Consider the following 25,574-nt stretch of genomic DNA (forward strand, 5'->3'; position numbering starts at 1 on the left):
TTTCGCCATCTGCATTTCCACTGTAAGCACAAGAAGGGACAAAACAGGTCGGAGCCTGCTTGGCTAAGGGTGGGGACCTGTCAGGAGCTGAGGGGAGGGCAGTGTATGAATCAGAGACCGGGAGAAGGAAGGAGCGGCTGGGAGAGCCGACCTTCCTCCCCCTGGAGAAGGGATCTCCCAGCACCGCTGCCAGGTGCGCGCTGGCGGGGCCGAGCGGAGCCGGGGAGCAGCTCCTCCCCCGGGGTGGGAGGCTGAACCCGGTGATTAACGTGCGAAGGAGGGGAGCTCGTGCTGAATGCTGAAGGAACCTGTTGGGAGGAACTCGGGGAGGCACGAGAGGGCCGGAAATTACCTGGAGTCCTTCGGAGGACTAACGCAGCTGGAGAGGCACTGCTTAGCTCCGGTCATGTTCAACTACCTGGCAGTGGAGGTGAGGCCCCAGTCCCACCGCAGCTATGGGAGCCAGCAAGGGGTGTCGGGGCCGCTGAAGAACCGCCTGGAGCAGCTGAAGAAGCCGTGGTGGAGGGAGCCCACCCCGCTGGTGCTGCAGCACAGCGAGTCGGCCAGGCTGGCCGTCGACGCCTTCCTGGAGCAGGGGGAGCGTGGCTACGTGAGTGCCATCGCTGAGGAACGGGAACTGCCTTTTCTTTCCAGCCTGGACATGGAATATATGAGCCAGCAGAGAAGCCAAAGCTTTCCGGAGCCCAATGCAAGGAGAGAAAAAGAGGGTGAGCCTGCTGATGGAGATGGGTCCTCCCTCTACTCCGAGCTGACCTCTGGCACCTACTTTCCTCTCATGTCTGATGTGCACCCTCCGGAGCTGGAGCTGGGCTGGCCGGGGATGCCGATCATCACCGTGACAGGCCAGACTCAAGCCACCATCATTTTCCAAAGAAACAAAGCTAACAGCATTAAGGATTTGCTCCGGTCTCTGATCAGCCGGGCACGGACGGTATGTACAGCGCAGCGTGGGCTCAGGGGGGTCTTCTGTCCCGGCACAAATCCCAGTATCTGGTCCTACAGCTGTACGCCGCCTGCTCCGAGCTGCTGCTGCAGTCTGGATGCCTGGCATGGTGCAGCTGCTCTTCCTCTATCAGATCTGTGACTCTTCCCGCTCCTTTCCTTCCCTGTAATTTCTTTCCCATTGGGATTTCATGTCATCCAGGCAGTGTGCTTTAAGGCATCCTGTCTGTGCTTGTGGGAGTGCAGAGCGCGGTGCCGAAGCCCGCAGCAAGCAGCAGGGCGCGCAGTGTTGGTACTCAGCTGTGCTCAGCCCGCAGCTGGGCCCCATCCATTCTGCACTGTGTGGCCTCAGGTCAGGGCTGTCTTGGCCTCTGGACCCCTCATGAGATGGGACAGGAGGACAGCACTGGGGTTGCTGCAGGAGAACAGAGCGAACCAGTGGGATGAGAAGCCCTGCCTGTGGTTTGGGGTAGGCTAGAACACATCCTCATGTCTTCAGACTCCATGTGTGTGCTGCTCCAGGATGAGGGAGCTCAGCCCATTTTGTCCTGTGGTGCCGTTCCTGCTGGGTGGGATCTCCAGCCCTCAGATGCCATCAGCACTGCGCAGCTGCAGCCTATCGAGCTCAATCCTACTGGGGATTTTCTTCTTTCCACTCTGCTGTCATACAGCGTGCTAAAGCAGCCTCTCAGACACATTTCCAGCTTTTATGAACCTTATATCCTTTATGGTTCTTTCAGTCTCTTCCGCATTCATTTTTCTTTTGTGCTATTTTATTTCACAACTTCAGGGATACTGAGTTAACTTCCAGTGCAAAGTTCACTTCTAATCAGTCAGCTCCTCAGCAATTACTCTTATCACCCCAGTAATTTCTTGTTTCACTCTACAGGCATTCCTTAAGTGCCCGGTAGAGAAAGCAGGAACTGCAGAACTGCTAAGCCTGGACATTAGCTGTGTCAGGAACGCCAACAGCAGAAAGAAGGAAGGTGTTATCTTTACCACCACCTGTAGAACAGAGTGACCAGGTGAAGCTGTGGCTGTGGAGCAGCCCCAATTGCTGGGCAGTATTTTAACAGCACCTGACAGCCGAGTGTAGCTGAAATACAGGGCAAATCTCCAATTTTTTTGCCCAAAGGAGGACAGCTTGGCCTCAGTATTTCATGCTGAATTTCGATAGCACCCTGTAGGTAAATATAGGAAGTTTCATCCAGGAAGTAACCAACAAAGCGCTCTGTTTGCCCTTACGGCAGCTGGGTTATGCACCTTCCATCACCTGAAAGGTCCCGTGACGCTTTTCAGCAGTGGGGATTAAGGCACAGCCATGGTAGAACGCACAAAGTGAATGACTCCTAGGAATGCCCTTACTTCCTAGCACGTGTCCCCAGATCTCGGACAACATTTTGATCCTTTAAACACCTGAAAAATATCCTGCTGCTCTTCAGCTCACAGGAGCTTCCCTGGAGCTGCAGGGAGGCTGCACATCGGGGATTTTTTATATCTAAGGGCATTTTGAGCTTTTCGTTCTCGCTTGGCTCAGAAGATCACTGACTTTCTTCAGCCCATTGTGTACCAAGCTGCAGATTTTCGTGCGGCGTTTTTGGCTGTTGCGTAAAATGGGCTAACGAGCTTTTTAATTGGCTCTTTGCCATGTTCTGCTGGCTCCTGTTAGCAGCCCGCCAGCACTTCCCATGATTAACTCTGATTGACGGCAGTTCCAGCTCACTCACAACCCCACTTACTCATCTTTAAGCAGTTACTGAGTCATTTTGCTCTTCAAACCACCCAAAAGGATGCTAGGTGTATGTCTGTCAGTGCTAAAAGAGCGACCAGAGGTGGAAGCACCTTTTGCCTGAAGTGCCAGTAGCAGCTGTGCAGGGAGCTGCTTGCTGCTTTGCAATGTTCTGGAAATACTTTCTGCATATTTTGCAACAGCGTATTCATCCTGACAAGTGATCAAAATGGGCATTTGTTTCATTGGTCCTTTTTGTTGGTGTGGTTTGTTTTCCTCCTTGGCTGCATTTATCAGCTTCTTTGGAGGTGTATTTTCAGATTTGAGCTTTTCCTTTTGCAGACATAAGAAGATGAAGCACAGCCACGCCTTAGCCTGCATTTGAAAACGCTCTCGTAAATGCTGTTTGTGCTGCCCGCACTCTGTTCGCTCCTCCTGTGCACCTTGGACCCTGGTTGTGTGTCTGCATTTGTGAGTGACAGCAGAAGGGTCCTTGATGGTCCCCCAGAGAGGCAGTGTATTGCTTGGAATGGCAGCACTACAGTAATGACCCAAACCACGCTATTGGCAAATACCAGTAAAACCAGCTGTGCTGGTTAGAAACCAGACAGATGGCAGCCCCAGCAGGATGCTGCTAAGTGCTGTAATTCCCAAAGTGATGACTGCAGTAATTGCTGAATTTGAGTTTCCAGAAGTTGATGCAGAAACATCATGATTTCACCCTACAATGGCAAGGTGTGAATTTCCAGAGCCCGTGGGCAGCTGACATTGCTGCGTCTCGGTGAGGAGCAGGGAGGCCCTGAGCCAGCCCCAGCCTTGCAGCTCCCACCTCTGCACCCATGGGCATGCATCACTTAGGTCTGTAAGCCCAGGGTGACTTAATTGCTTGTAAGCTTGAGTAGAAGATGGCAGGAGCCTGAATGAGAGAGAGGATTCAGCACTTTCAGTGCTATAGCTTTGAGGCTTTAAATCTCGCTTTTAGGAAAATTTAAAGGGGAAGATTTCCAGGGACTTCATCTCTCGAGACGTAGAGGATCACAGAATCTTTTGATTTGAAAGGGACTTTTAAAGTCCATGTGGTCCTGCAATGAATGGGGACACCCACAGCTCCATCAGCTGTCCAGAGCCCTGTCCAATGTGACTTGGATGCCTCCAGGGATGGGGCATCTCTCACCTCTCTGGACAACCTGATCCAGTGCCTCAGCACACTCACTGTAAAAAACTTCTTCCTTACATCCAGTCCAAATCTTCCCTCTTTTTGTTTGGAACCACTTCCCCTTGTCCTGTCACAACAGACCCTGCTGAAGAGCCTGTCCCCTTCCTTATTATAGCCCCCTTTAGATGCTGAAAGGCTGCTACACTTTCGCTTTGAGCCAATGTTATTACTAGAGCTGCCTGCCTTGTTTACCAAGAGGATATGTTAATGGAGCTGCAGGTGCCCTGCGGCACCCAGACTCTGTACAAGGGACCCCAAGGGCTTCTGCTCCTCCACCACGTGGGGCTGTGCTGGGACACATCCTCCCCTCTGTCTCCACTGCAGTGTGCAGTGCCAGTGGGGCTGCTGGCCTTCTCCCCAGACGTTGGCTTTGGGTGCTCACCAGCACCACGAGGTGCAAACCTACCATGCAAGGAGGGCACGAACGGAGCCAGCATTTCTTCCAGCTCCTGATGCCAGGTGAAGGCCCATTTTGGAAAACATGAGTCTGGCTGCGGCGTGGGGCTCCACCCAGCTTGCACAAGCTGCTGCCCTGCTGCCCGAGGCTCCCGCTCCCACAGCGACGCCAGAGCCCTGCCACAGCACTGCCAGGAGATGCAGATCTGCCTGGCAGCCAGCTGTGCCCCAGCCCAGAGCTCTGCCACACGCAGCCAAAGCAGTGCCTGCTCAGCTGCATCCCTCTCGTGGCAAGCACTGCAGGGTGTCTGTGCTGCTGTGCGAAAATCCTGAATTCTGTGAGAAATGCTGGAGAAAAGCAAGCTGATGTGACCTGCTGCACCCACCTGGCACCCATGGGGCTTTTCAGCGTGGAGAAGCCAAGGCCAGAGAATCAACAGCCTCTGTTCACTGCATCTTATTGACTTTCCAAGACATGTTTAGACTGTCTTCCAGGCCAAGCCTGCCCCAGGAGCTAAGCTGGAGACGAACTGGGCTATCATGAGGCAAGTGTGTCTGAGAGGGACCTGCCTGGGGCCCCACACAAAGTTTGGGCTATAGATTTTTTCTTGATGCTTTTTCATTAGAGGATGAGTAGCCTACCAAAGTCAGTTGAATTGCCTGGTCTTGCGACCCTTGCTCTTTGGCTGAAATGTGGAAAGACAGGGCCAAGTAGTCCTGCTCTTTTTTGTGGATCTCAGCAGTACCCAGTGCTGCCAGCACAGCAACAGAGTCAGTTTGGGAAGCTGACGATGCTTCCCACTACCTTCACAGTGCACACAGGGCTGACTGTGATGAGTGGTGGGATTGCAGCATGAGATACTGGTTTGCCAGAGCCTCATAAGAGCAACAAGAACTATGAAAAATACCTTTTGCGCTCAGGCTCTGAAGCTCATATCTTCCAGAGTGAGGGTGAAGGAGACATGATTTTGGCCTGGATGGTAGGAATGGCTTTTAGTGCTTGTGGGAAGAGTACGTCACTTTCCTACAGCTGCCTTGTGTCCCACATATATGCCTCCAGGAAGGTGTTCCTTCACATCCCTGTGTGGTGGGCTGGGCCTGGAGTCTCCTGCAGGAGGACCACTGTCAGTGCGAGGTATGTGAACAAGATGGTCTTTGGCTCTCAATTCAGATAGAGCCAGAAACCTTGTCCATCCATGAAAGTCAGCAGAGGAAAGCTCACCCTACATGCCACCCTCCGTAGGTTGGCTTCGGCTATAGAGTGCTGTGCATTGCTGTGCTCTAGCATGAGCAGAAGACGTCCAGACAGGCTTCCCACCCTGCTGGGTGTATGTTGGGCAGCAGGAGCAAGCTCTGTCTCAGATTGTGCACAAGGTGTAGTGCAGGGCACAAACACTGAGTGGCAGGGTGAAGTAGGCCATTGGAGTTTCACTGCAAAACTCGGAGCTTTTGGGTCATCCTTGTTTGGACATCCCATATTGGGTGCAGAAACTCAAAATCAGACCTAAGAACCATTTATCTTACTCACTTCTAAGATATGGTAAGAACTAAGATCCTTGGTTGGTAATTCCAGTATTTCTTCAGCTTTTAAAATGAAAACAGCCTGTCTTAAAATCCTTTGTTACTTTTATTTTTTAGTCCCCCGGAGTGATGACCACTTTCCTGAGTTCTCAGTGTTAACTGATGCTAGATTAAGGTCTAGCTCACTAAATTGCTAGGATTGCTCCATAAGCACCTTCAGATGAAGTTCGTCAGGCCTGGCTGATTTTCCAGCTCAGCAAGCGCTCTGCTTCCAGGTTCTTCAATCTCCAAGCTGTCCCCCTGTCCCCTATCCCATCACTAATGGTGATGACCTGCAGATGGATCTCAGCAGTCTCTTCCTGATCCAAATAATGGCCTCATTGCTGTTGTCTGCAGTATTTCTGTGAGGAAAAGTGGAACAGCTTTTCCCCTTACACCCTCGTGTATTTACGGCTGATTTCCCTTGGTCTGTTGTCCTCGCTGCAGGCCATGCTGTGCTGTGAACTTCCTAGTTCTGGTACAACTCACTGTATTACGTACTTGTCTTGACCTACCTTCTATTTTCTGTGTTTTCCTTCTAATCTTTGAAGAATACATTTAGGTTGTCTGCTGTCTCTCCCAGCTCCATCTTTCCTCCTCGGTGGGATGAGTTGCCATGGTCTTCAATTCAATCCTTCTTCGTAAGACCTTATCTTCGGTGTATTGAGATGGACTTTCTTGACATCTGTTTTTTTGTTGTTGTTGTTTAATTTTTATGTTATTCCTTCTTTCCACTCTTGGGATTCTTAACTGCTCCTTCATGGTCGTGCTTAGAAATACGCTTTGAGCTGTCAGTCTGCTTACAGGCAGAATCACATTCAGAACAGCTCTTCCATTGGTCGCTTCTCACCTTTTGTATGAAAACCATCATGAATGTATTCATAGTCAGTATTTGTCCTGCTGTGTCTTTGCCAAAAAATAACTGGGTAGTCAGTGATTCTGCCTTTCCGCCAAAGCCTGAGCTCTGAGCAGCTGCCAGTCCTGTGAAGTGCCCCACCTATGTGATCTTTCTGGCCCAGTGATCTGTAGGCAGTCGATGCGTACGTTCCTTTCCACGTTACTTACGAGGCAGATTCTTTCGGCCTGCTGATGTCATTGTGAGGACACTTTCTGTCATCTTCAAAATGGCGTTGCAATTGGGGGAAGTTATTCATGCCTGGAAAAGGGCAAACACCACACCCATCTTCAAGAACTGTAAGGAGAGCCCAGGGAATTACAGGCACGTCAGCCTCACCTCTCTCCTGAGGAAGAAAGTGCATCCTGGAACATAAATCCAGGTACAGGAAGAACAAGATATGAATGTGAATGCCAGCACACCTTGCACCAGTCTGACACAATTCCCTTCCATGAGGAGATGGCAGACGATGCGGATGAGGGAGGAGCAGCAGGCGCTGTGTTCCCTGAATTTAGCAAAGATTTGACGTGGTGTCCTGTAGTTCACTTGCAGGAAACTGCTAAGATGTGGTTGGGACTCGTGGACCGTGAGATGGGTGAAAGGAAATGGGTTTGACAGCTGCACTGAGGTGGTTCAAAGCCTAACTAATGGTGTTCCCTGGAGATCAGTGCTGGAGCCAGTACTGCTTCGTGTCTTTGCTAATGATCTGGAGGATGGGATAGAGCACAGCCTGAGCATGCTTGCAGGCTATATGACATTAAGAGCAGTCAATAAACTCGAAGGTAGGATTTCTGTTCAGAAGGATGTCAACAGGCTAGAGAAATTGGCTGATGGAAACCTCATGAATTTTAGGAAAGACAAATACACAGTCCTGCCTGTAGGAAGGAACAACTACACAGAGCAGGACACAGTGGGAGCAGCAGCCTAGGAAGCGGCTTTCTAGAAGAATGTCCTAGAAGGAAAGGGGTACTGATGGACAAGAAGTTAAGCAGAGATCACCGGTGTGCCCATGAAGGCCAGCTGCATTCCCAGCTGTGTTAGCAGGAGTGCCACCAGCAGGGAAGGGGAAGGGACCCTTCCCACGTATTTTCCATGATTCTGTTTGGTGTCCATAGGAGGTGAATGTCCTTGGAACAAGGACATATGAGCTACATATCTTCTTTACCTGTCAGTGTGCTCCTCGTGAAGAAAGCATGCTTCTCTAGGTTCATACACTAGTCATGTACGGAGTCACTCTTACACCAAATGAATCATGATTTTGGTCAGTCTGTTCTTCCTGTTTGCATGCCATGTTTCTGGCACATTTGCTTAAGGCAATGCATATTTGTTGCACCAGTGACACTGAGTTTGTGCACATGCATGACCCTTTCAGCTATTTCTTTCTGTGAAGGACGGATGGATGAGGCAGGCGGCAGCAGGACGGGGAATGTCTTCACAGTTATTAAGAGTGATTTTATCTCCCGTGATGGGGCAAGTGCTATTAAATGCGAAGTTCCAGAGGCAGTTTTTGCTCACGTGGCCATTGCTACTCTGTAGCTTTGGAGATTTGAATACTTCATTCTTAGTTTAAAGTACATTCGCACGTGAGATTTCAACTGTCTCCTTTTTTTTCTTCTTCTTCTTTCTTTTTCTCCCATCTAGGTAATAGCAATTGTGATGGATCTGTTTACAGACATGGAAATACTGTGTGACCTGCTGGAGGCCTCAAGCAGACGGCACGTTCCTGTTTACCTGATCCTGGATGAAGAGTACTTGAAGCATTTTGTGGAAATGTGCAATAAAATGTCTCTCACTCAGGACAGTTTCCCAGTAAGTGTTCAGTCACACTCCAGATGTGACAACCAAGTCTTGGAACCGATAAAAATCAATTGTTCTATTCATTCTGCCTGGCCTTTGGGACCTATCTGTTGACCTCTCTCAGTCCTTGCCCTAGGAAACTGAATTGCAAGATCTAACTGGCTCTTAGTTCAGATCCCTGAGACCCCTTGGATCAGCTTTAGGTTCTGCCCAGAGCTACAGTGCAGCTCTGTGGCAGAGTGTGGGGAAGGAAAGCTGTGTGCCCCTCTGGAGGTCCTGATGCAGAAGCCACCATTTCCTCCTGGCCTCCTCTCGGTGTAAAACCAGAAGTTAAAAAAGTCACGTCAGGATTTACTTTGGGGCTTGTGATTCTTTTTGGCCCCTGTGTTCATGAAGGATTTGTGAAGAGCTTGATTCCCCACTCATTGGGGTGTCATCAGCAACCATCTGTGGTGCCCACATATGCACTAGGAGTTCATATTGCAGTGAAACAAGCACTTTTGGCTCAGAAACTCCCAGGCTCAGAAATGTCCCCCAGCATCGTGCTGTCCCCATATAACTTTCTGGCTGTCACCTCCCAGTGGAGGATGATTTTGATGTCATTTTTCAGTCCTACAAGGCCAACACTACTGGCTGTGCTCCTTCCTTCATGCTTTCCCTGGAGGAAGGGGCTGGTACTCTTCCAGCCATTCATTTCATCTTTTCCTCACCTTGGGAAAGCTCAAAAACAATGTTTTACAGCATTTTAAATACAGATAGATGCAATTGCAAACATCTAATTTCTTCCTCGTTTTTAACCTGTCTACACAAAGTGTAATTTAGAGATGCAGCTTTCTTTCCCCGTGTTGGTGATGCTCTGTCCTTTCTCACTTCTCACAAGTCAGATCCATTCTGTCTTGCCTCTTGCCATGGCAGCTATTAGAGAAAACTACTTGCCAGAGCATGTTTGGTTTCATAAACAAATGAGTCCCTAATGTCACCTGGCTGATCCAGATAAATTCCACTTCTTCAAAATCTATTTTATTCACTTCTTATCCAAGAATCTGGTCATTGTTTTAAATTCAAATCAACATTGGTTTACATCCATGGAGATGCCTGTGTCTTTTTGTTAGACCTGATGTCACCTCTTGTGCTTTAATGGTTAATTAACGCTTTCCTCCCCCATTCAGTGACTCATCTGCAGGTTTCAATGTGAAGTGCCCCTTAGGCTGCTGCATCTCAAGCAGTACATTAACACACGTGCTCTGATATTCACATCTAACTGGAATGAATGTACATATTTTATTCCTGGTTCTGGGTTGAGACCGGATATGATGGTAAATCTCCATCTGGAATAATTAATGACAACTCCAAGTGTAATGGGGAATTTTCTTACTTCTAAGAACTTTGTGCGAGCCTAATGCTGTTGAATCTTGCTGCTGAGCATCAGCAGATCTGACAGGAGTGCATCAAGCATTGGCAGCGGTCCCAGCAGAAGGTTTTTGTATTTTTTTCAAAGGGACATCTATTGAAGCTAAAAGTATGCTGAGTGGCAGTGACACATGGTGGTCTGGGTTTCCTGCAAGACTGCAGGATTCTCATCCTGCTTGGACAGCTGAAGGTCAGGATTGCCAAGGGGAAGAAGAGGATGGAAAAATTGAGCCAGATGTCAGAAACTCATCCAGTCTTGGAAAGGAGAGAGGGAGTGAAGGTGCACTATGGAAATACATCTATGGGATATCTCTTACTTGTACTTGTTTCAACTTATGTGGGGGAAAAGGAAGCTGCTCTCTGTGAGAACCCCTGTTACTGAAACCTCAGCACTGGAAGAAAGAAAATTCCTGAATTGAATGGCAACAGGATTAGGTGATCACCTCCCCAAGCATATCTTGCTCTATTTCAGCAACTTGTGGTGGCACTTCCTAGTAGAATAGAACAATTCAGGTTGGAAGGGACCTCAGGAAGTCATTAAGTCCAGCATCCTGCTCAAAGCAGGATCACCTGAGAGGTCAGCCTGAAAATCTTCAAGCACGAAGATGGCACAGCCTGCTCTGTAACGCATTCCAAAGCCAGGCTGTTCTCATGGGGAAAGAGTTCATCCCTTCTCATAGGTGACAACTCAGGAATGTTATGGGTTGCAAGAATAAGTGAGATCCACAGTGCAAAGGTCAAGAAGCTTCGGCTCTGTCCCTGCTAAAACTTTCAATGAGCACAAGAGAAGACTGGAGAAGTACTTGGACAACTACAAGTAACATGAGGGGCAGCATCATAAATGGTTGCCTTGTTCCTGCTCTTCCCCTATCTCCCTGTCATGGCCTATGGCAGGAAATAGAGTGTAGGATTAGTTGGACCTTTGTCTAGAGGAGATTCATGAAGCCCTGAAGGCAATGGTGCTGTTTGCATGAGCAGAGAGACTTCCTCAGCATGATGTGTGTGTTGAGCCTTTCCCTCCCTGCCGTGCTGAGCTCCCAGCAGACGTTTCCAGGAAGCCCACCTGCTGCCCACAGGGCTCTGGCAGATGAAGAAGGTTGGAGGAAGCAGAACTGAGCTGGGCCTCCTGCAGGTGGTTGCCCCCAGCTCCTCCCCGAGGCACAACTTCTGGGCCAGGAGCTGCACGAGGCCACAGACTGGGCCAGCCGGTCCTGGCTGCGTACAGGCAGCTCTGCAAGCCCATGCTGCTCATCCTGCCCTGGAGGAGGAGAGGCCACAGCCATTCCCAGGAGCAGCTGCTGGAGAGCAAGAAGATAGATGGGATATGGGTCTGTGCACTGTGGAGGACGTCTGCAGGCAAATCACAGCTATTTGTCATAGAATCATGGAGTCATTAAGGTTGGAAAAGACCACTAAGATCATCTAGTCAACCCACCACCACCATGCCCACTAAACCACATCCCTCAGTGTCACATCTACACCTTCGTCCTTTGTCTTCAGCTTGCCTGTTGGGTGTTAAAAACTGCTTTCTAGCTGGACTGAAAGATGCTGCGTGCTGTGGGCCAGCACCCACCTCTGCAGAGGAGCAGAACAGCCCTGGCAGCTTGTGCCACCCGTAGTGACCACTGCAGCCACAGCGTTCCCATGTGTGGACACTGGCACTGGGCAAGGATGACCTGCCCACAGAGAGATGTGCCTGCCCAAATGCAGTGGGGACAGGTCGTGGCACTTCCCGGCGTGCCAAGGCCACTGCAGGTGGCCATGAACTGGCCTGGAGGGGCTGGCAGGTGCCTGGAGGTGCTGCCTCACAGATGCTCGAGTTGTTTTGTTCAGCACCATTTCCTATAGACCTGTCCAGTAACTGCTTCCAGCAGCTGTTCTCCTCTCCCGTTTGCCCCACCTCAGGTGCAGATAACTCCTATTATTGGCAAAAACCTCTCCTTAGGACAAAGGCTCCTGTTGGATACCAGGAGCCTCATTTCCTTTTTCTTGTGCTGGACAGTAGGTTTCATGGCTGAAGTTGGATCAGGGAAGCTCTTAAGACAGGTGAGAATCAGCTTTGCATTCACCTGAATGCAGCCACATCAAATATTAATATCATTTTAAAATATACTGATAAAGGGAACTCTTAAAACACGGACATACTTTTCTGTAAATCTCTTATATTGAGCAGTATTTTTTTAAGAAGCCTGTCAGTACAGAAAAATCAGAGCAGTGTACTCAATTTGATGGAAAAGCAGTTGTTTTGGGTCTGAAATCAGCTTTAATGCAGAGCCACAAACTAGTGAGGTTAGCTGAGTATTAGCAATATTCTGGAATAAACTGTACTCTTTCATACTTCAGAAATGAGCTGTAGGATCACTGAATTCTCTTTTTTTTTTTTTTGTACCTAAGTACAACTTGTTCGTATTTGCTGGCATTCTTATTTTATTTAAGCATGCATTGTGATAGAATACGTGGGATGTGGGACCCAGCAAACACTTGCTGCCACGCTGCATTCTACCTCTGGGCACAGCAATCCTGCATGAGATTTCATTGCTGACAAATTGTGGAACATCCCGGTTTGGCTCAGTGTGTGTTCTTTTACCATCTCTGCTTTCTTTGATTTCAGAACATGCGCATACGATGTCTGAGCGGAGACACGTACTACAGCAAAGCAGGCAAGAAATTTGTAGGCCAGGTTCTGGAGAAGTTTATCCTGATTGACTGTGATCAAGTTGTTGCTGGTACATACAGGTGAGAAAAAACAGCAACTGCTGACGCTGCATAATACTCCGTAATTCCTATTTTCTTTTCCCTGTGATAAAGACGTGCAGCTATTCTTCTTCATCTTACCTTCATAAGTGTCAGTTTTCACTCTGGTGCTTCATCCCTCACTCCATCAGCTCGCCTTACTTTGCTGTTTTGTTATCAGATCACATTAACTGCCTGTCTGCCAACACTGACAGCTCCTGGAAACAATGTCTATGAGTATCACCTAATTTCTTAACGATGTAAAAAACGCCCTACCAGGTCAGATGTTGCCCCACCTTTCCTCCCACAGTGCACACAGTGTTTGCAGCAGGCCTGGTGGAGAGCGCTTCCCTGCTTGTTCCCTTCTGGGTCTGTTTTGGATCTATTATTCCTGACAGCGACCAGCTTTCATTGAATTTTTTCAGCTGCCATTGTACAGTCAGCGTTTTTACCCAGTTACCTTTCCTGAAATTGAATGTGCACGTGCTGCGTTTATTTAGATTGCTCTCTCCCACCACAGGGTTGAAATTGTACTGTGAGCAGCATTACAAAGTGGCTCTTCCACTTCTGCCTCTTGAACTGAGTCTCATGCATCATTCCTGCCCACATCCTGAACGGCATCTTTTCTTGTGGGTCAAACCATTTAGGTTAGTTAATTCTGGGAAGTAATTGCTTATTTCTTCCAAGAAGTTTTTCTCCACAGCTCATCCCCTTGAAGCATTGGCCTTATTCTGGATGTGAAACCTCCTGCTCTTACACCTGCCCTAATTTTGCAGCTCTAATCTCACTTCACACCGCCTCATGCTGTTGCACTCTGTACTGTCCACCACAAACAGTGCAACTCCCCAGGGCAGATTGTTTGGCCATTTCTATTGATGCCCAGCAATACTTCATCCTCCCTCCACCAGGTCTCCTTGAGCACTGCTCTCTCTCCTTCTTTCTTACTCTTTTCCATCCCCTACCCAGAGCCAGTAACCATCCAGTCAGCCACTGGTGCTGGAGCTCCTTGCTGCACTTCCCTTCTGCTGGATCGCCACTGAGTGTAGAGTTCTCCTTCTACCAACCTCTGCCACTAAAAGATACAAGTACTCGATCCCAACTGGCTATGTCAGTTTTCTATTTAAACAATATGGAGAACAGTGCCTTTGCTGGCATTTTGGCTGTGCTAACACAGGGATATAAGATGGGGTGCCTGGAAACATCACTCCATCTCTTTTGGCTGCACCGGGGGTTTGGATAACTGAAAGCACTCATTTTAAATGGCTAAAGTGGGGCATGGGTCTGCTGGGCTGCACTCCACAGCCATGAGAACATTTTGTTAATTTCCCTGTTGCCCTGAGTCAGGGGATTGCTTGAAACACAGATCAGTTCCCTGGGTCAGTTCCTCTCCTGCTGACCTGGAGCAGGGCTGTGGATCCAACGCCTGCTTGCTCTCTCTAGATCGCTGTAGCTGCATCTTCTCAGGTTGTAGAGGATATCTGCTCAGCTGGATATGGCCTTGTGTCTGATTCCCTGCTGTCCCACCAACCACCCCATGTTCTGCACTGTAAGAAATTGTCTCAGTCTATGGAATTTGGACAGAAAAATTTCCACAGGAGAAAAGCAGGTACACTGCAGCTTGGCACTGTACCAGGTACAGCAGCCAGATAAATAACTCACCCTGCAGTTGGGAACACCAGATTCAAAGGACAAGAGCAATTCCTGAATGAAGCCGGATACTTTGCTCAGGAGACTTGTGTGCCAGGATCAGAGGCTTCAGGAGCTCTGGGGCTGGATGTTGTGCGTGCTTCTTCATGCTCACTTTCCCACAGCAGACTTTTCCCACCTTGATTGTTCCGTCTTTGGCCTCCACAACAGCCTCCGGCAGTGAGTTATGCAATTTAATTTATGCTTTGTGTGAAGTGATCTATTGTGTTTACATTGTCTTCTGCTGTACAATTATATTTGGTGCCCCCAAATTTCCATAACTCGGGAACAGTAAATCACTGTTCTCTATTTATTTCCTTGATTGCATCCATGATTTCATCTTCCTCCATTACAGTCTCTGTGTGAATCATCTCACAGCTGAAGTATCCTTAGCTCTTCAGTCATTTCTCATGCAGAACTTCCAGACCTTTAATCATTATTGCTGTCTTTTGAGAGACAAATTGACCAGAACTGCATGAGGAGGTCAGATATCCCCACTCACTATACTTCAGCATAGGTGTAAGGGGGACGTCCCTCCTTGTCTCCACTGTGGCAGTTCCCAGCCTGCTGTTTGCCTTTCTGGCCAGTGCGAAGCACAGCAACAATTCTTGTTTAGAACTGTCCATGGGAACTCTGGCCCTTTTCCTAAGGAAATATTATTTCCTGTAATATCTGAGAGCTCATCAGTATATACAGAACATCTGATTTTTGCAGCAGTTTGCATCTACTGACGTAGAATTTTGTCCACCATCACGTCACTATACCATAAAATCCTCTCACCACTTCTTACGTTGTCCAGTTTTCCCAGGACAATTCTGTTGGGTACCAACTGCTTTCATACAACTTTCCAAAACTTGTGGGATTCCAGTGGGTACATTAAAATTATCGTTAGCGTTTGCTTCCCATCTTCAGCCAGCTCCTTGGGAAAACATTCTTCTATACTCCACGATCACTTAAGCCTTCTAAGAGTCCTCGATGAACGGCTGTGTCCAGATCTCTGTAAATTCACCCATCGCACACCGAGCAGACGGTGCACGTCTGTGTGCTCCCTGCCTCCTCCAGAGAACGGCAGCAGGCTTTGAGGCATGGCTTCCTTCCACAGAAACATGCTGAGTCTTCAGCGTTATGATTATAGCTCTGTGTGCATCTCATCATGTTACTTTCTGTTTGCTTCTACCAGTCTGTTCAGTATGGAAATAAGCCTGGCTGCTTCGTAGTTTTCCAGTAGCTCTTTGAAAGGTTCGCATTGACGACTTCCATTCCTCTGTTACCATCTTCAATTTGAAATGATAGGTTATTCTCTGGTTAATAATTGGAAAATTGCTGACTTCCATTTTTTGAAGGCTATTTATTTTAGTGTTTTCTTTTACTGTGCCTTTTGACTCTGGTGGCATTTGGATGCGTTGTCTTTATTTTATAGCTATATTTGCTCTGAGCCTCCAATATAGCATCTTTAAACAATCTTCACGCAGCCTCTTTGAGCAGTAACCTCTTTGGTTACTCATTTAAATTATTAATAGCATTCCTCACTTTCTCTTTTCAGTTAAACATTACTGTTGTGGATCATTTGCCTCCTGAAAGTATATTTGATAGGTGTATGTCATCGTTATTTTTGCAGAGTGGCGTTTCCAAAGGAGCTATTTCTCCTTTTGTAGGTTTTCTGGTTAGTTTCTCCCCAAAGCAGTCATTTATAAAGGGCAAAATGCAGTTTCTGCAGCTCTCCTAGTCATGGCCTCTATTCAGTGCAGATATAACTGACGATCTCTATATTCCTCTGCCTTGAGCACACTGTGTGCACTGTCAGTTCACAATACAGACCCACTCCTATGTTTTCCGTATTTGGGAGTGGAACTGTAATCTAGCAGGGATATGTTTCATTTAATGATGCATTATTTACATTATTTGACTCATTTTTCTTTAATGTTTTGTGCCATTCCCCCAGCAACATATCCCCTATTCATTCTTTCTGTAAAATTTCTACACTTCAGTTACACTGCTCCCCAATTTCTTTTCCCCAGTCTCTTTCTGAGATGATTGCTGCGTCAAAGTCATCATTCCAGCTCAGGCATCTCACAGTATCTGTCACTTTAGTTTAGAAAATCTGTGCATGTGTGTATCTGTTTGTGTATCTGACCAGGCTGCCCCACACTGACCACTTCTCTAAACACAGCTTTATTTTTTCAGCTGTTACTTATTGACTCTAAATCCTTACTGGCGTTTCATTGATTTCCCCCTGTCCTTAAATCAGAATACGTTTCTGCTTTTATTCCTAAGTTAGAGTGGGGAGCTTCAAACTATTCTGCACATCACAGAATCATAGAATCATTGAATGGCCTGGGTTGAAAAGGACCACAATGATCATCTCATTTCAACCCCCTGCTACGTGCAGGGTCGCCAAGCACCAGACCAGGCTGCCCAGAGCCACATCCAGCTTTGCTTCAGATTCTCATTTCAAGCCTCCTGAAATGTTCTTTCACTTCTCTGTTCCATTCTAAATGTTGTAGAGGGAGCATTTTACGAGGCTACCAGAAAATCCTGTTTGCTTTCTGCCTCCTACTTAGATGCTCTTTTACTTTACATCCAAGAACCTATACAGGCATTGACCATTGGCTTCTCTGCAGCGCTCCATAACATCGGTCTGCCATCCTTCATCCTACTGTCCTTGATCTCATCTTCGTTCTTTGCTGACATCCTGTCTGAGCCTTCCCACATCTATTTACTTTCAGTACTTCCCTGTTGAACTGCATCTGTTTATTTCAGGACCCTTTTCAAGTTCAGGCCCACGCAGCTCCTCCCCATTGGATCTGATTTGCTGATGTAATGGATGCACACTCATTCATGAAGCTGCTTGTGGAGATATGGAATAGCAGCTGAGATCCCCTCGAGTTTCAGTACATACTCCGGTGCTGACAGTGAATCCATCCGGGTGCTTGCTCTGCCCACACTCTTTCCTTCAGGGGGGAGATTTCTTTCTCTGTTCTTGACCACTCAGGCATTTGGTGTCTCTTAATTCTTCAGCTGTAAGAAGAGAATACTTTCTCCTCACATAGGTTCTCATGTCGTGCCTGAACTTCTGACCTCTCCCCATGTCTGTAGCCGTAAGATTCCCTCCTCTGACTAAATATTTCCATTGCTTCCCCTCCTCACCATTATGCTTCCTGTCATTAACAGGGACATTCCTGTCATTAAAAAGGAAAACAAGGCTCACTGAGCTAAGCAGATATCCAGAAAAAGCAATAATCTAAAATTCTAAATGTAATTGTATCTAGTTAGTATCATTCTGGGCACGAGAAGAAATAGCATTTCCCTGAGCACTTTTTAACCTGACAGAGTGAAGGGCACAAATACATTTATTAGTGCAGCAGAAGCCCAAGGGCAAATGGGGCTAGAGCTAAGCAGATTTTGAACAGGAAAACTTGAGTAAACATTCGCCAGGCTAGTGGTAGAGAAAAGAGGTGGTACTGTCAGCCTGAGGGCAGTTACAGGGCTGTTTGTGCTGCCCTAGGGGAGGTTTCTCAGTTGAAAATGGAAGATGGTCAAAGTACATCCTGCCAGTGGCACAGGGAGGAAAGAGCTCGTTTTTTGCTGTGTATTCTTGAAAGAAACGCAGTACTTGGGCTCGAAGCTGACACGACCAATGAAACTGGAAAATAAGGGAAGAAAGCTAAGAGAGGGTTACAAAACTCCACCCCTGGCTTCAGCACGAAGGAAGGCAAAAACAAGTGCACAGGTGTTTGGCAGAGGGAAGGTAAAGCTACAAGGGTTTGAAGCTGGAGGAGGCTTGGCTTTTCTTCAGGAGAGAAGTGCTCGTGCCCTCAGGTAGCTGTGCCCCACACAGGAGGAAAGAGCTTTTGAGAGAGAGCTCCAGATCTAACCCAGGGAGCAGTCATCTTCAGAAATGAATTGCCAGTAAGCAGAAAGTGAGTGCAGGGGGAATGGAAAGCACAGCGCATCAGACAAGGAACCCCAGGCTGAAATGTAAAGCACTGAAGTGCCAGCAGATAGGCGATGTAAAGCTCTGCAGAGCACACCAAATCAAAGAGGAGGAAGTCCTCAGGTGTACAAATAAAAACTGAATCCAGAAGGAAGATCTGAGGCATTGTGAGGTGAGGGTGAATAAGCAATAAGGGATAACCAGGATGGGATGCCCAAATTAACTGAATACATTGCACAGTCATATATTTATATTTTTAAAATATATTTAAATATATTTATATACATTTTTATATATTTATATATAAAAGATGTAAAAACAGGGATGAAAATGATTGCAAATGCATTGGAAAGAAGTTTAAAGAGCTTATCATGATAAAAACAGGTTATTATCTCAGATATTAGAGAGGAAATGTCACATGAAATTAAACATCTGGAAATAGTACGTATAATAAGTATGCTTCATGTACTACATAGTGCCTCTGTTGAGCTGTGATGCACGGAGGCTGTTTGGGCACACAGAATGAGGACAGAACGCTTGGCAGCGTCAAGCAAGAAAACGATGAAGACGAGTAATAGGAATTCCAGAGGGAACAAAACCGCTGCTGCAAGTTGTTATCTTCTCAGCCCGACGCAGTGAAGGAGAGCGGCTGAGCGCAAACAACGACAGCACGGCTGTGAGAAGGCAGCGGCTCCCCGGCAGCCACGCGGTGCCCCAGGGGCACGCGGAGGGGCTGAGCCCGCTGTCCCAAGCGCTGCCGAGCACACACAGCTCGGCTGAGACACGCGGAGCGCCGGGCGGGCGCTGCCCCAGCCCTCGGTGGTGCTGTAACCCCATCTCCCGGCCGAGGGCTGAGCTGCACGGCCCCGTGCACACTGCTCTGCTGCCGCTCTGCCTGACTGCAGGGCCGGGCGAGGGCTGCTGTCCTCCGGCCTCCCGGGCGCCTGCCCCGGGGCGATCTGCAGCTGGCTGCTCCCCGTGCAGCAGTCCCTCGCGGAAGCAAATAATGGCAGTGTATTCAGTTAATTTGGGCATCCCATCCTGGTCATCCCTTATTGCTTATTCACCCTCACCTCACAATGCCTCGGCTCTTCCTTCTGGATTCAGTTTTTATTTGCACACCTGAGGACTTCCTCCTCTTTGATTTGGTGTGCTCTGCAGAGCTTTACATCGCCTATCTGCTGGCACTTCAGTGCTTTACATTTCAGCCTGGGGTTCCTTGTCTGATGCGCTGTGCTTTCCATTCCCCCTTTTGAACCGTTGTGAACTTTCAGCATCCAAAGCGCTCTGCAGGGAGGACACCCTCAGCTTGCTGTGCGTTGTGCTGTGGTGGGGAAGCACCTCTTTTTGTCTGCACTGAGTTTGTAACCCATTAGCTTCATTCAGTGCTTCGCTTTTATACCAAAATAGATCAGACCATTTTTGTTTCTCTTTGCCTTAGATGGGCTGAAGGAGTTGGGCTTGTTCAGCCTGGAGAAGAGAAAGCTGCAAGGAGACCTCATCTCAGCCTTCCACACTCAAATAGGCAGGAAGTCAACATTTTACATGGACAGATAGTGATAGTACAAGAGGGAGTCGTTTTAAACTGTAAGATGGGAAATTTAGATTAGATGCTGGGGAAATTTTTCACTGAGGACGGTCAGGCTGTGGCACTGCTGCCCACAGAAGTGTGAGTGCCTCGTCCCCGGAGGTGTTCAAGGCCAAGGTTGGATGGGGTCCTGAGCAGCCTGATCTGGTGCCTCATTTAGTGACTGGCAGCCCTACGCACAGCACGTGGGTTGGAACTGAATGATCTCTGAGGTCCCTTCCAACCCACCCAGTCTATGAGTCTGTGATTCTATGAGCCTATGATTCTCTGGATCTTTCCTCCATGGCATTCATGGAGAAAAGACATTCGTCAGTTTGTGTGAGAGATTTCTGCTTTGCCCTGCCCTGTCCACCAAGTGAGTGCCTGCTGTCCTCAGCATGCAGTTGTCTCCAGGAGATGGCTTTGGGTAGCATGGCAGCATGCTGTGCCTAGCCATGCACTGCCAACAGCTGTCATACTCCTGGCGTTCCTATTACATACAGAGACACCAGATCTTGGCCTGCATTGTCCCATGTCCCACCATAGGCTGAAGAACATGAGTTTGTTGGCACAGGGCTGGGTGGAAGCTGTAGTGGTGGGTATAGCCATGGCTGGCAAGGCCACATCATCCTGTCATGGAAATGATGGCGAGGAAGAGCTGTGCCTCAGCACAAATCCAGAGCTCCTTCATCACGTCAGGGTGCTTCAGGTCCTGTTGGGATGTGAAGAGGGCTGGACCTGTTGCATTAGCACAGGAAACTGCAGTACTCCAGTTGGACTGAGGAAAGGAAGAACCACGAGAGGAATGGGTGGTGGGACAGTCATAAGGCCAGGGGGTTCCCCCTTCTGGGGGAAAGGCAGGTTCCTGTGGTAGGGCAGGGAGAGCTGCCTCATGCCTTGCTCTAGGGAGATGGACCTTGGACCAGAGGGTGGGAGAAGACTGAGGCAGAAGGTGGAAGTCATGGTGTCCAGAGAGGGAAAGAAAACTTAAACAAGCTCTGTTGTTTGCCCGCTGCTAAGGTGAGGCCAAAAGCCTTGATGGGTAGCTGTAGTGATGCTCCTGCTAGGCTGTGCGAGTCTATGAGACATGAAACCTCCTAGCCAGCATGAGGAGGGCCTCTTGCTCAGCTCTGCTTCCAGCTCTCCTGGCAAAAGTGGTAGATGTGGGTGGACAGGGATGGCAGCATTTTCTTCCACTTGTTTACTCCCATCGTTCACAGGATGGTGCTCACAATCTGAGGGACACAAGCCTGCCCCTCCAGAGCATGGGTGCTCAGCCCTATCAGCCCATTTGTGGTTCTGAGGAGTTCAAGTGAGCTCAGGTGTTTGTGCAGGCATCCCATAGCTGTCCTCAACAGCCTCATGGCCTATGAGCAGCTGATTGACTTCTCAGTAGATGGCTCCAAATAGTGCCTGTGCCATGCCATGGGTGACAAAACGCTGCAGGGTCAGCCCTGCACTGGGGCATCTGGAGTTGTAAGGACTGCAAAGTGTGGACACAGCACACCTGTGCAGAAGGGCAATAGCTGTCAGTAACACAGATGGGAAGAGCAGCATCCCTGGGAGCCAGGCAGTGCTCCTGAGATAGATGCCTTTGAGGAAGTAGATATGGACTACATGAAATTGCCTGTCTGGGCTCTCAGATTTCTTCAAAGAACTCATGTAGCTTTGTGAGAGATTACTTTCCTTTACAAAAGCCACCTTTCCTATTATATTGTATTTACCTACGTGGCCATTAATTCCATTCTTGAGAAAGAGTCTCTGCTAATTTGTGCTGTGTGGTTATGAGCCGTAATGGTCTGGAACATGAAAAAAAATTGTATCACATTAGCAACCTTCTGATAATTAAAGCACTTTCAAGTGAGAGATTATACATCCTACATAGTTGTTGAGCTGCTTTGTCCTTTGGTGATCTCGAGTTAATGTTAAGTGGTTCTGCAAATGTTTTGCTGATATGTTTTCTAACTTCTTCTACATAGGTTTCAGTGTGAGACTCATTCTCTCATTGTGTATAAAGGTGGATTCAGAGCAGGGACCGTCCCAAGCTCCTGCATGGTAAACACCAATGCAGAATTCTCTTAACTTGCCATTGGACCACGCATTAACCCCAGACTATTACTGAGTATTGCTTCTTATACCTTTTGTAACTTGTGACTTACATCATTACGAGCCATAATGACTTTGTACTGCTCAGGAAGAAGCCAAGAGCTGCTTTTCCTACTCTGAGTTCCCAGATAGCTGCATTGTAACATAAACATCGATGAGGTCCCAAAACACAGTGTCAGCACCTTGTCCTGAGATGACATTTACTTGGGAACAAATGCAACCTCCCACTGCCATTGCTTTCCCATGGCTTCTGCGATTTCACCCTACTCTTGTGATAGGCTATCTTGTTTTAGCAACTGATAGCGCAGCCTTAAGGTGGCACTTCTGCCCACAATGGTCCTGTTTCATTTAACACAATTAGTCTGTTTTCGACAGTGAGAATAAAGGGAGAAGCTGAGGACTGGGATATCCAGGAGCCTGTGGAGCTTACCATATGGATGAAGCTTCCCTGTTTAATCAGGGAAAATGAAGACTGGGAGGAGAAATGTGGTTACTATCTGTAGATATGCAGTGGGGAGCAGAGAGCTCTTTAAGTTACAGTTGGCACAAACAACAGGTAGGGTTAAACAGGTAAGGCAAATATGCAGACTGGTAATAAGAGAAAGTGCTTCATCAGCTGGAACAAAACTGATTATTCTTTTTTAAGAGTATAACAAGCTCTCCCAAAGGATCTCAGTTCTAACGCCACATCTTTCTCAACTGGATGGTGATGAAAAGATAAAATGAGTTGGGGAATCTTATGGCAATACTTATGGAAAACAACATTGGTTTTCCTGTCCTGTGCTATCTCTTTGGGGCTCTGGAGACCTTCTCTGTTCCTCAGGACAGTGCTTGAGATCTCCATTCCTGACTCACTGAGCAGCCCCCTCGAGCCCACCGTGTTGCAGATCTTAGGGACATGAGGACAGAGGACATGTCGAGGCAAGGGAAGAGAAGGGGAGTCCAGGCATGCCTTGATATCCCTCCAAAAAACTCTCCTTGCACTCTGTGAAAGGGGATGATGCACTGTATTGTACAGGACAAATGCTGAGCTAGGAGGTCTGCAATGCAAACTGGGCAGAAAAAGCCTTTCCATACAGAATTCAAGAAGAGTTTGAACAACACTCTCAGAAACAGTTTGAATTTTGGGCGCTCCTCTGTGAAGCCAGGAGGTGGACCTGATGATCCTTGTGGGTTTCTTCCAACTCAGAATATTCTATGACTCTATGAATGCTGCGTGGATTTGTGTTTCAACGACGCAGAGCCTCTCCATTGTCAGACAGCTGCAGGTCTCCTTGCTGCTGCCCAGGGGGTGCAACCCACACCTCCCACACAGGCTGACCAGCCTGCCCATGAATGTTTCACTGGTGTTCTCCACCACCTGAATGGGACTGGGAGTGGGAAAAGATGCTTGTCTGTGGGCAGAGTGCTAGCAGAAAAAAGAAGAAACAGCCTGAAACACGCTGGTGTGCTTTTTAGCACAGGGCCCATTTGCTGCTCTGTGCCCTTAACAAAGCTAAGAAAACCTACTGTTAGTGTATTAATGGTTGCTACACTCGCTGTACAGGATACCTCTTGTCTGTTGCTTATATTTTCATACACCTCTTCATATCATCAAGCTGAAATTAAATGACCTTAAGTAATTATATAACATGTATAGCCATTGCTACACGTAACCTCAATTTGCATACTTCAGAAGAAGTGTTAATTCAGAAACATGAATGGGGTAGCGATACATCACTTAGATGTCAAAATCAATGCCAGGTGTCTGTATGAACAGAAGTTACATGTGATTTTTTTTCCTTTTTTGCAGTTTCACGTGGCTTTGCAGCCAAGTCCACACCAGCCTGGCAACCCATTTCCGTGGTCAAATAGTCGCAGAGTTTGACAAGGAATTTCGGTACCTGTATGCAGAGTCCAAAGCAGTGACCAGCTTCTGTGTGCCAGATTCCTCACTTCAGATCCCCTCAGAAGGTGACGATTTTCTTTTGAAACCCATCCGCATGAATGACGCAGAAACCGTGAGCGCCTCCAGCAGCCTCTCCAACGTAAGCATCAAAAGTGTAAAAATGTCTCCCTTCATGAAAAACTCCAGCTACAACGTTCACCAGGACAGGCAAGATTTGAGCCCTGATTCTGGTGATAAGAAGGGGAAGGATGATACATCTCTGAAGCCCGCTTGCCCTACGCAGCAAGGGGAACCACCAGATTCGGCTAACAGTCCTCCGAATAAATCCACGCTGTATCACAAACCAAATCTCATGACAGGGAGGACATTCTTGCAGCCAGAGCTGTCCCCTGTCTTTGGTTCCTACAAACCTTATTACCAAGGCGATGACAGGGCCAACAGCGGCCACTGCTCCACGCTGACGCAGGAGCCGACACAGCAGTGCCCTTCTGAAGGCACCAGCAGCACCGGGCAGAGCACGAAGCAGAAAGGGCCTGCCGCTCCCTCTGGGGAACCAGCAGCAGAAAATGACAGCAGTTTTTATGGGATGGAGAAAAGACAGGGTTTTGGACAAGGGAAGTTGGACTTGCTGTCTCCGTACAACCAGCCAAAACGTGAGAAAAAGCCTGTAGTTCCTTCCTACGATAAACTCACTGAGGACATGCTGTCGGAAAAGAGCAGCGCGTACGGGGCTGAGAAAAGAATGACTCTCGGGCACAGTAAACTGGATCTGATCACCAAATACAACAAGTTGAAATCCAAACACATACACAGTCGGTTCGAACTCTGACCTGGTTCTCCCGCGCCCTGCTGTGTCCTTTGGTCTTAGTTTCAAGCGGTTACCACCAATCATTGTATCTGGGGCTTGAAATCAAAATATGGGTGGGAAATTGGTCTTGTTGCTATTAAAAGGTGTCTGTGTTACGCTGCAATTTCTGATGTATTCAGATGACTGATTCAGATGAGATTAGCAAGATTAATTCAAATTTTTAACTACAAGATGATAGCAAGAGAGGCAATGTGACATAAAAACAATGCAACTTCTACACACTTCTTACCCATTTCCCCCTAAACCTAAAGCTAAAACCTAAACCCCCACAAGAGCTGCAAACTGGAACTGAGGTTTCCAGGACGAACCCCTGTTCTCTTTGCACCGAGCAATCCCACTGTCCACTTTCTGAAAATGAAATGAGCAAACGGGGTGATGTTAGAAATAAAAGTGCTGTTTCTGCTGGAAAGAGCCGTGTTGGGTCCCTGGTGCATGGGGAGCAGCCCAAGCTCAGCCATGCCGTGCCGTGTTGTGTTGTGCCGTGCCGTGTTGTGTTGTGCCGTGTTGTGTTATATTGTGCCGTGCCGTGTTGTGTTGTGCAGTGCCGTGTTGTGTTGTGCCGTGTTGTGCTGTGTTGTGTTGTGCCGTGCCGTGCCGTGCCGTGCCGTGCCGGCGCAGAGCCGAGCGCCCGCATCCCTCGTGGAGGCGCGGAGGCAGCACCTCCCGGCCGGCAGGGGGCGCTGTTCCTTCTGGCGCTTCCGGGCCGCTCTGCCCCGCGGCTTCCGCCCTCCGCCGTCAGAAGCGGAAGCGGCCGTGCCGCGTGGGGTTGGCTGCGGCCGCCGCTCCCGGACGTCCATCGGTCCGTGCGCCGATCGAGATCGCGGCC

At 48.2% G+C, this 25,574-nt stretch overlaps 1 protein-coding gene across 1 annotated transcript; it reads left to right on the forward strand.

Moving 5' to 3' along the window:
- Positions 1-295: 295 nt before the first annotated feature.
- Positions 296-24,709, forward strand: FAM83C (family with sequence similarity 83 member C; the record flags this gene model as incomplete). Its single annotated transcript, XM_079543467.1, has 4 exons — positions 296-952; positions 8,401-8,568; positions 12,578-12,702; positions 23,785-24,709. The coding sequence occupies 4 exons, from the start codon at positions 296-298 to the stop codon at positions 24,707-24,709; spliced, it is 1,875 nt and encodes a 624-aa protein (XP_079399593.1).
- Positions 24,710-25,574: the final 865 nt, after the last annotated feature.

Source organism: Tetrao urogallus (genome assembly GCF_951394365.1).
Source record: "Tetrao urogallus genome assembly, chromosome: 16".
Lineage (NCBI taxonomy): Eukaryota > Metazoa > Chordata > Aves > Galliformes > Phasianidae > Tetrao > Tetrao urogallus.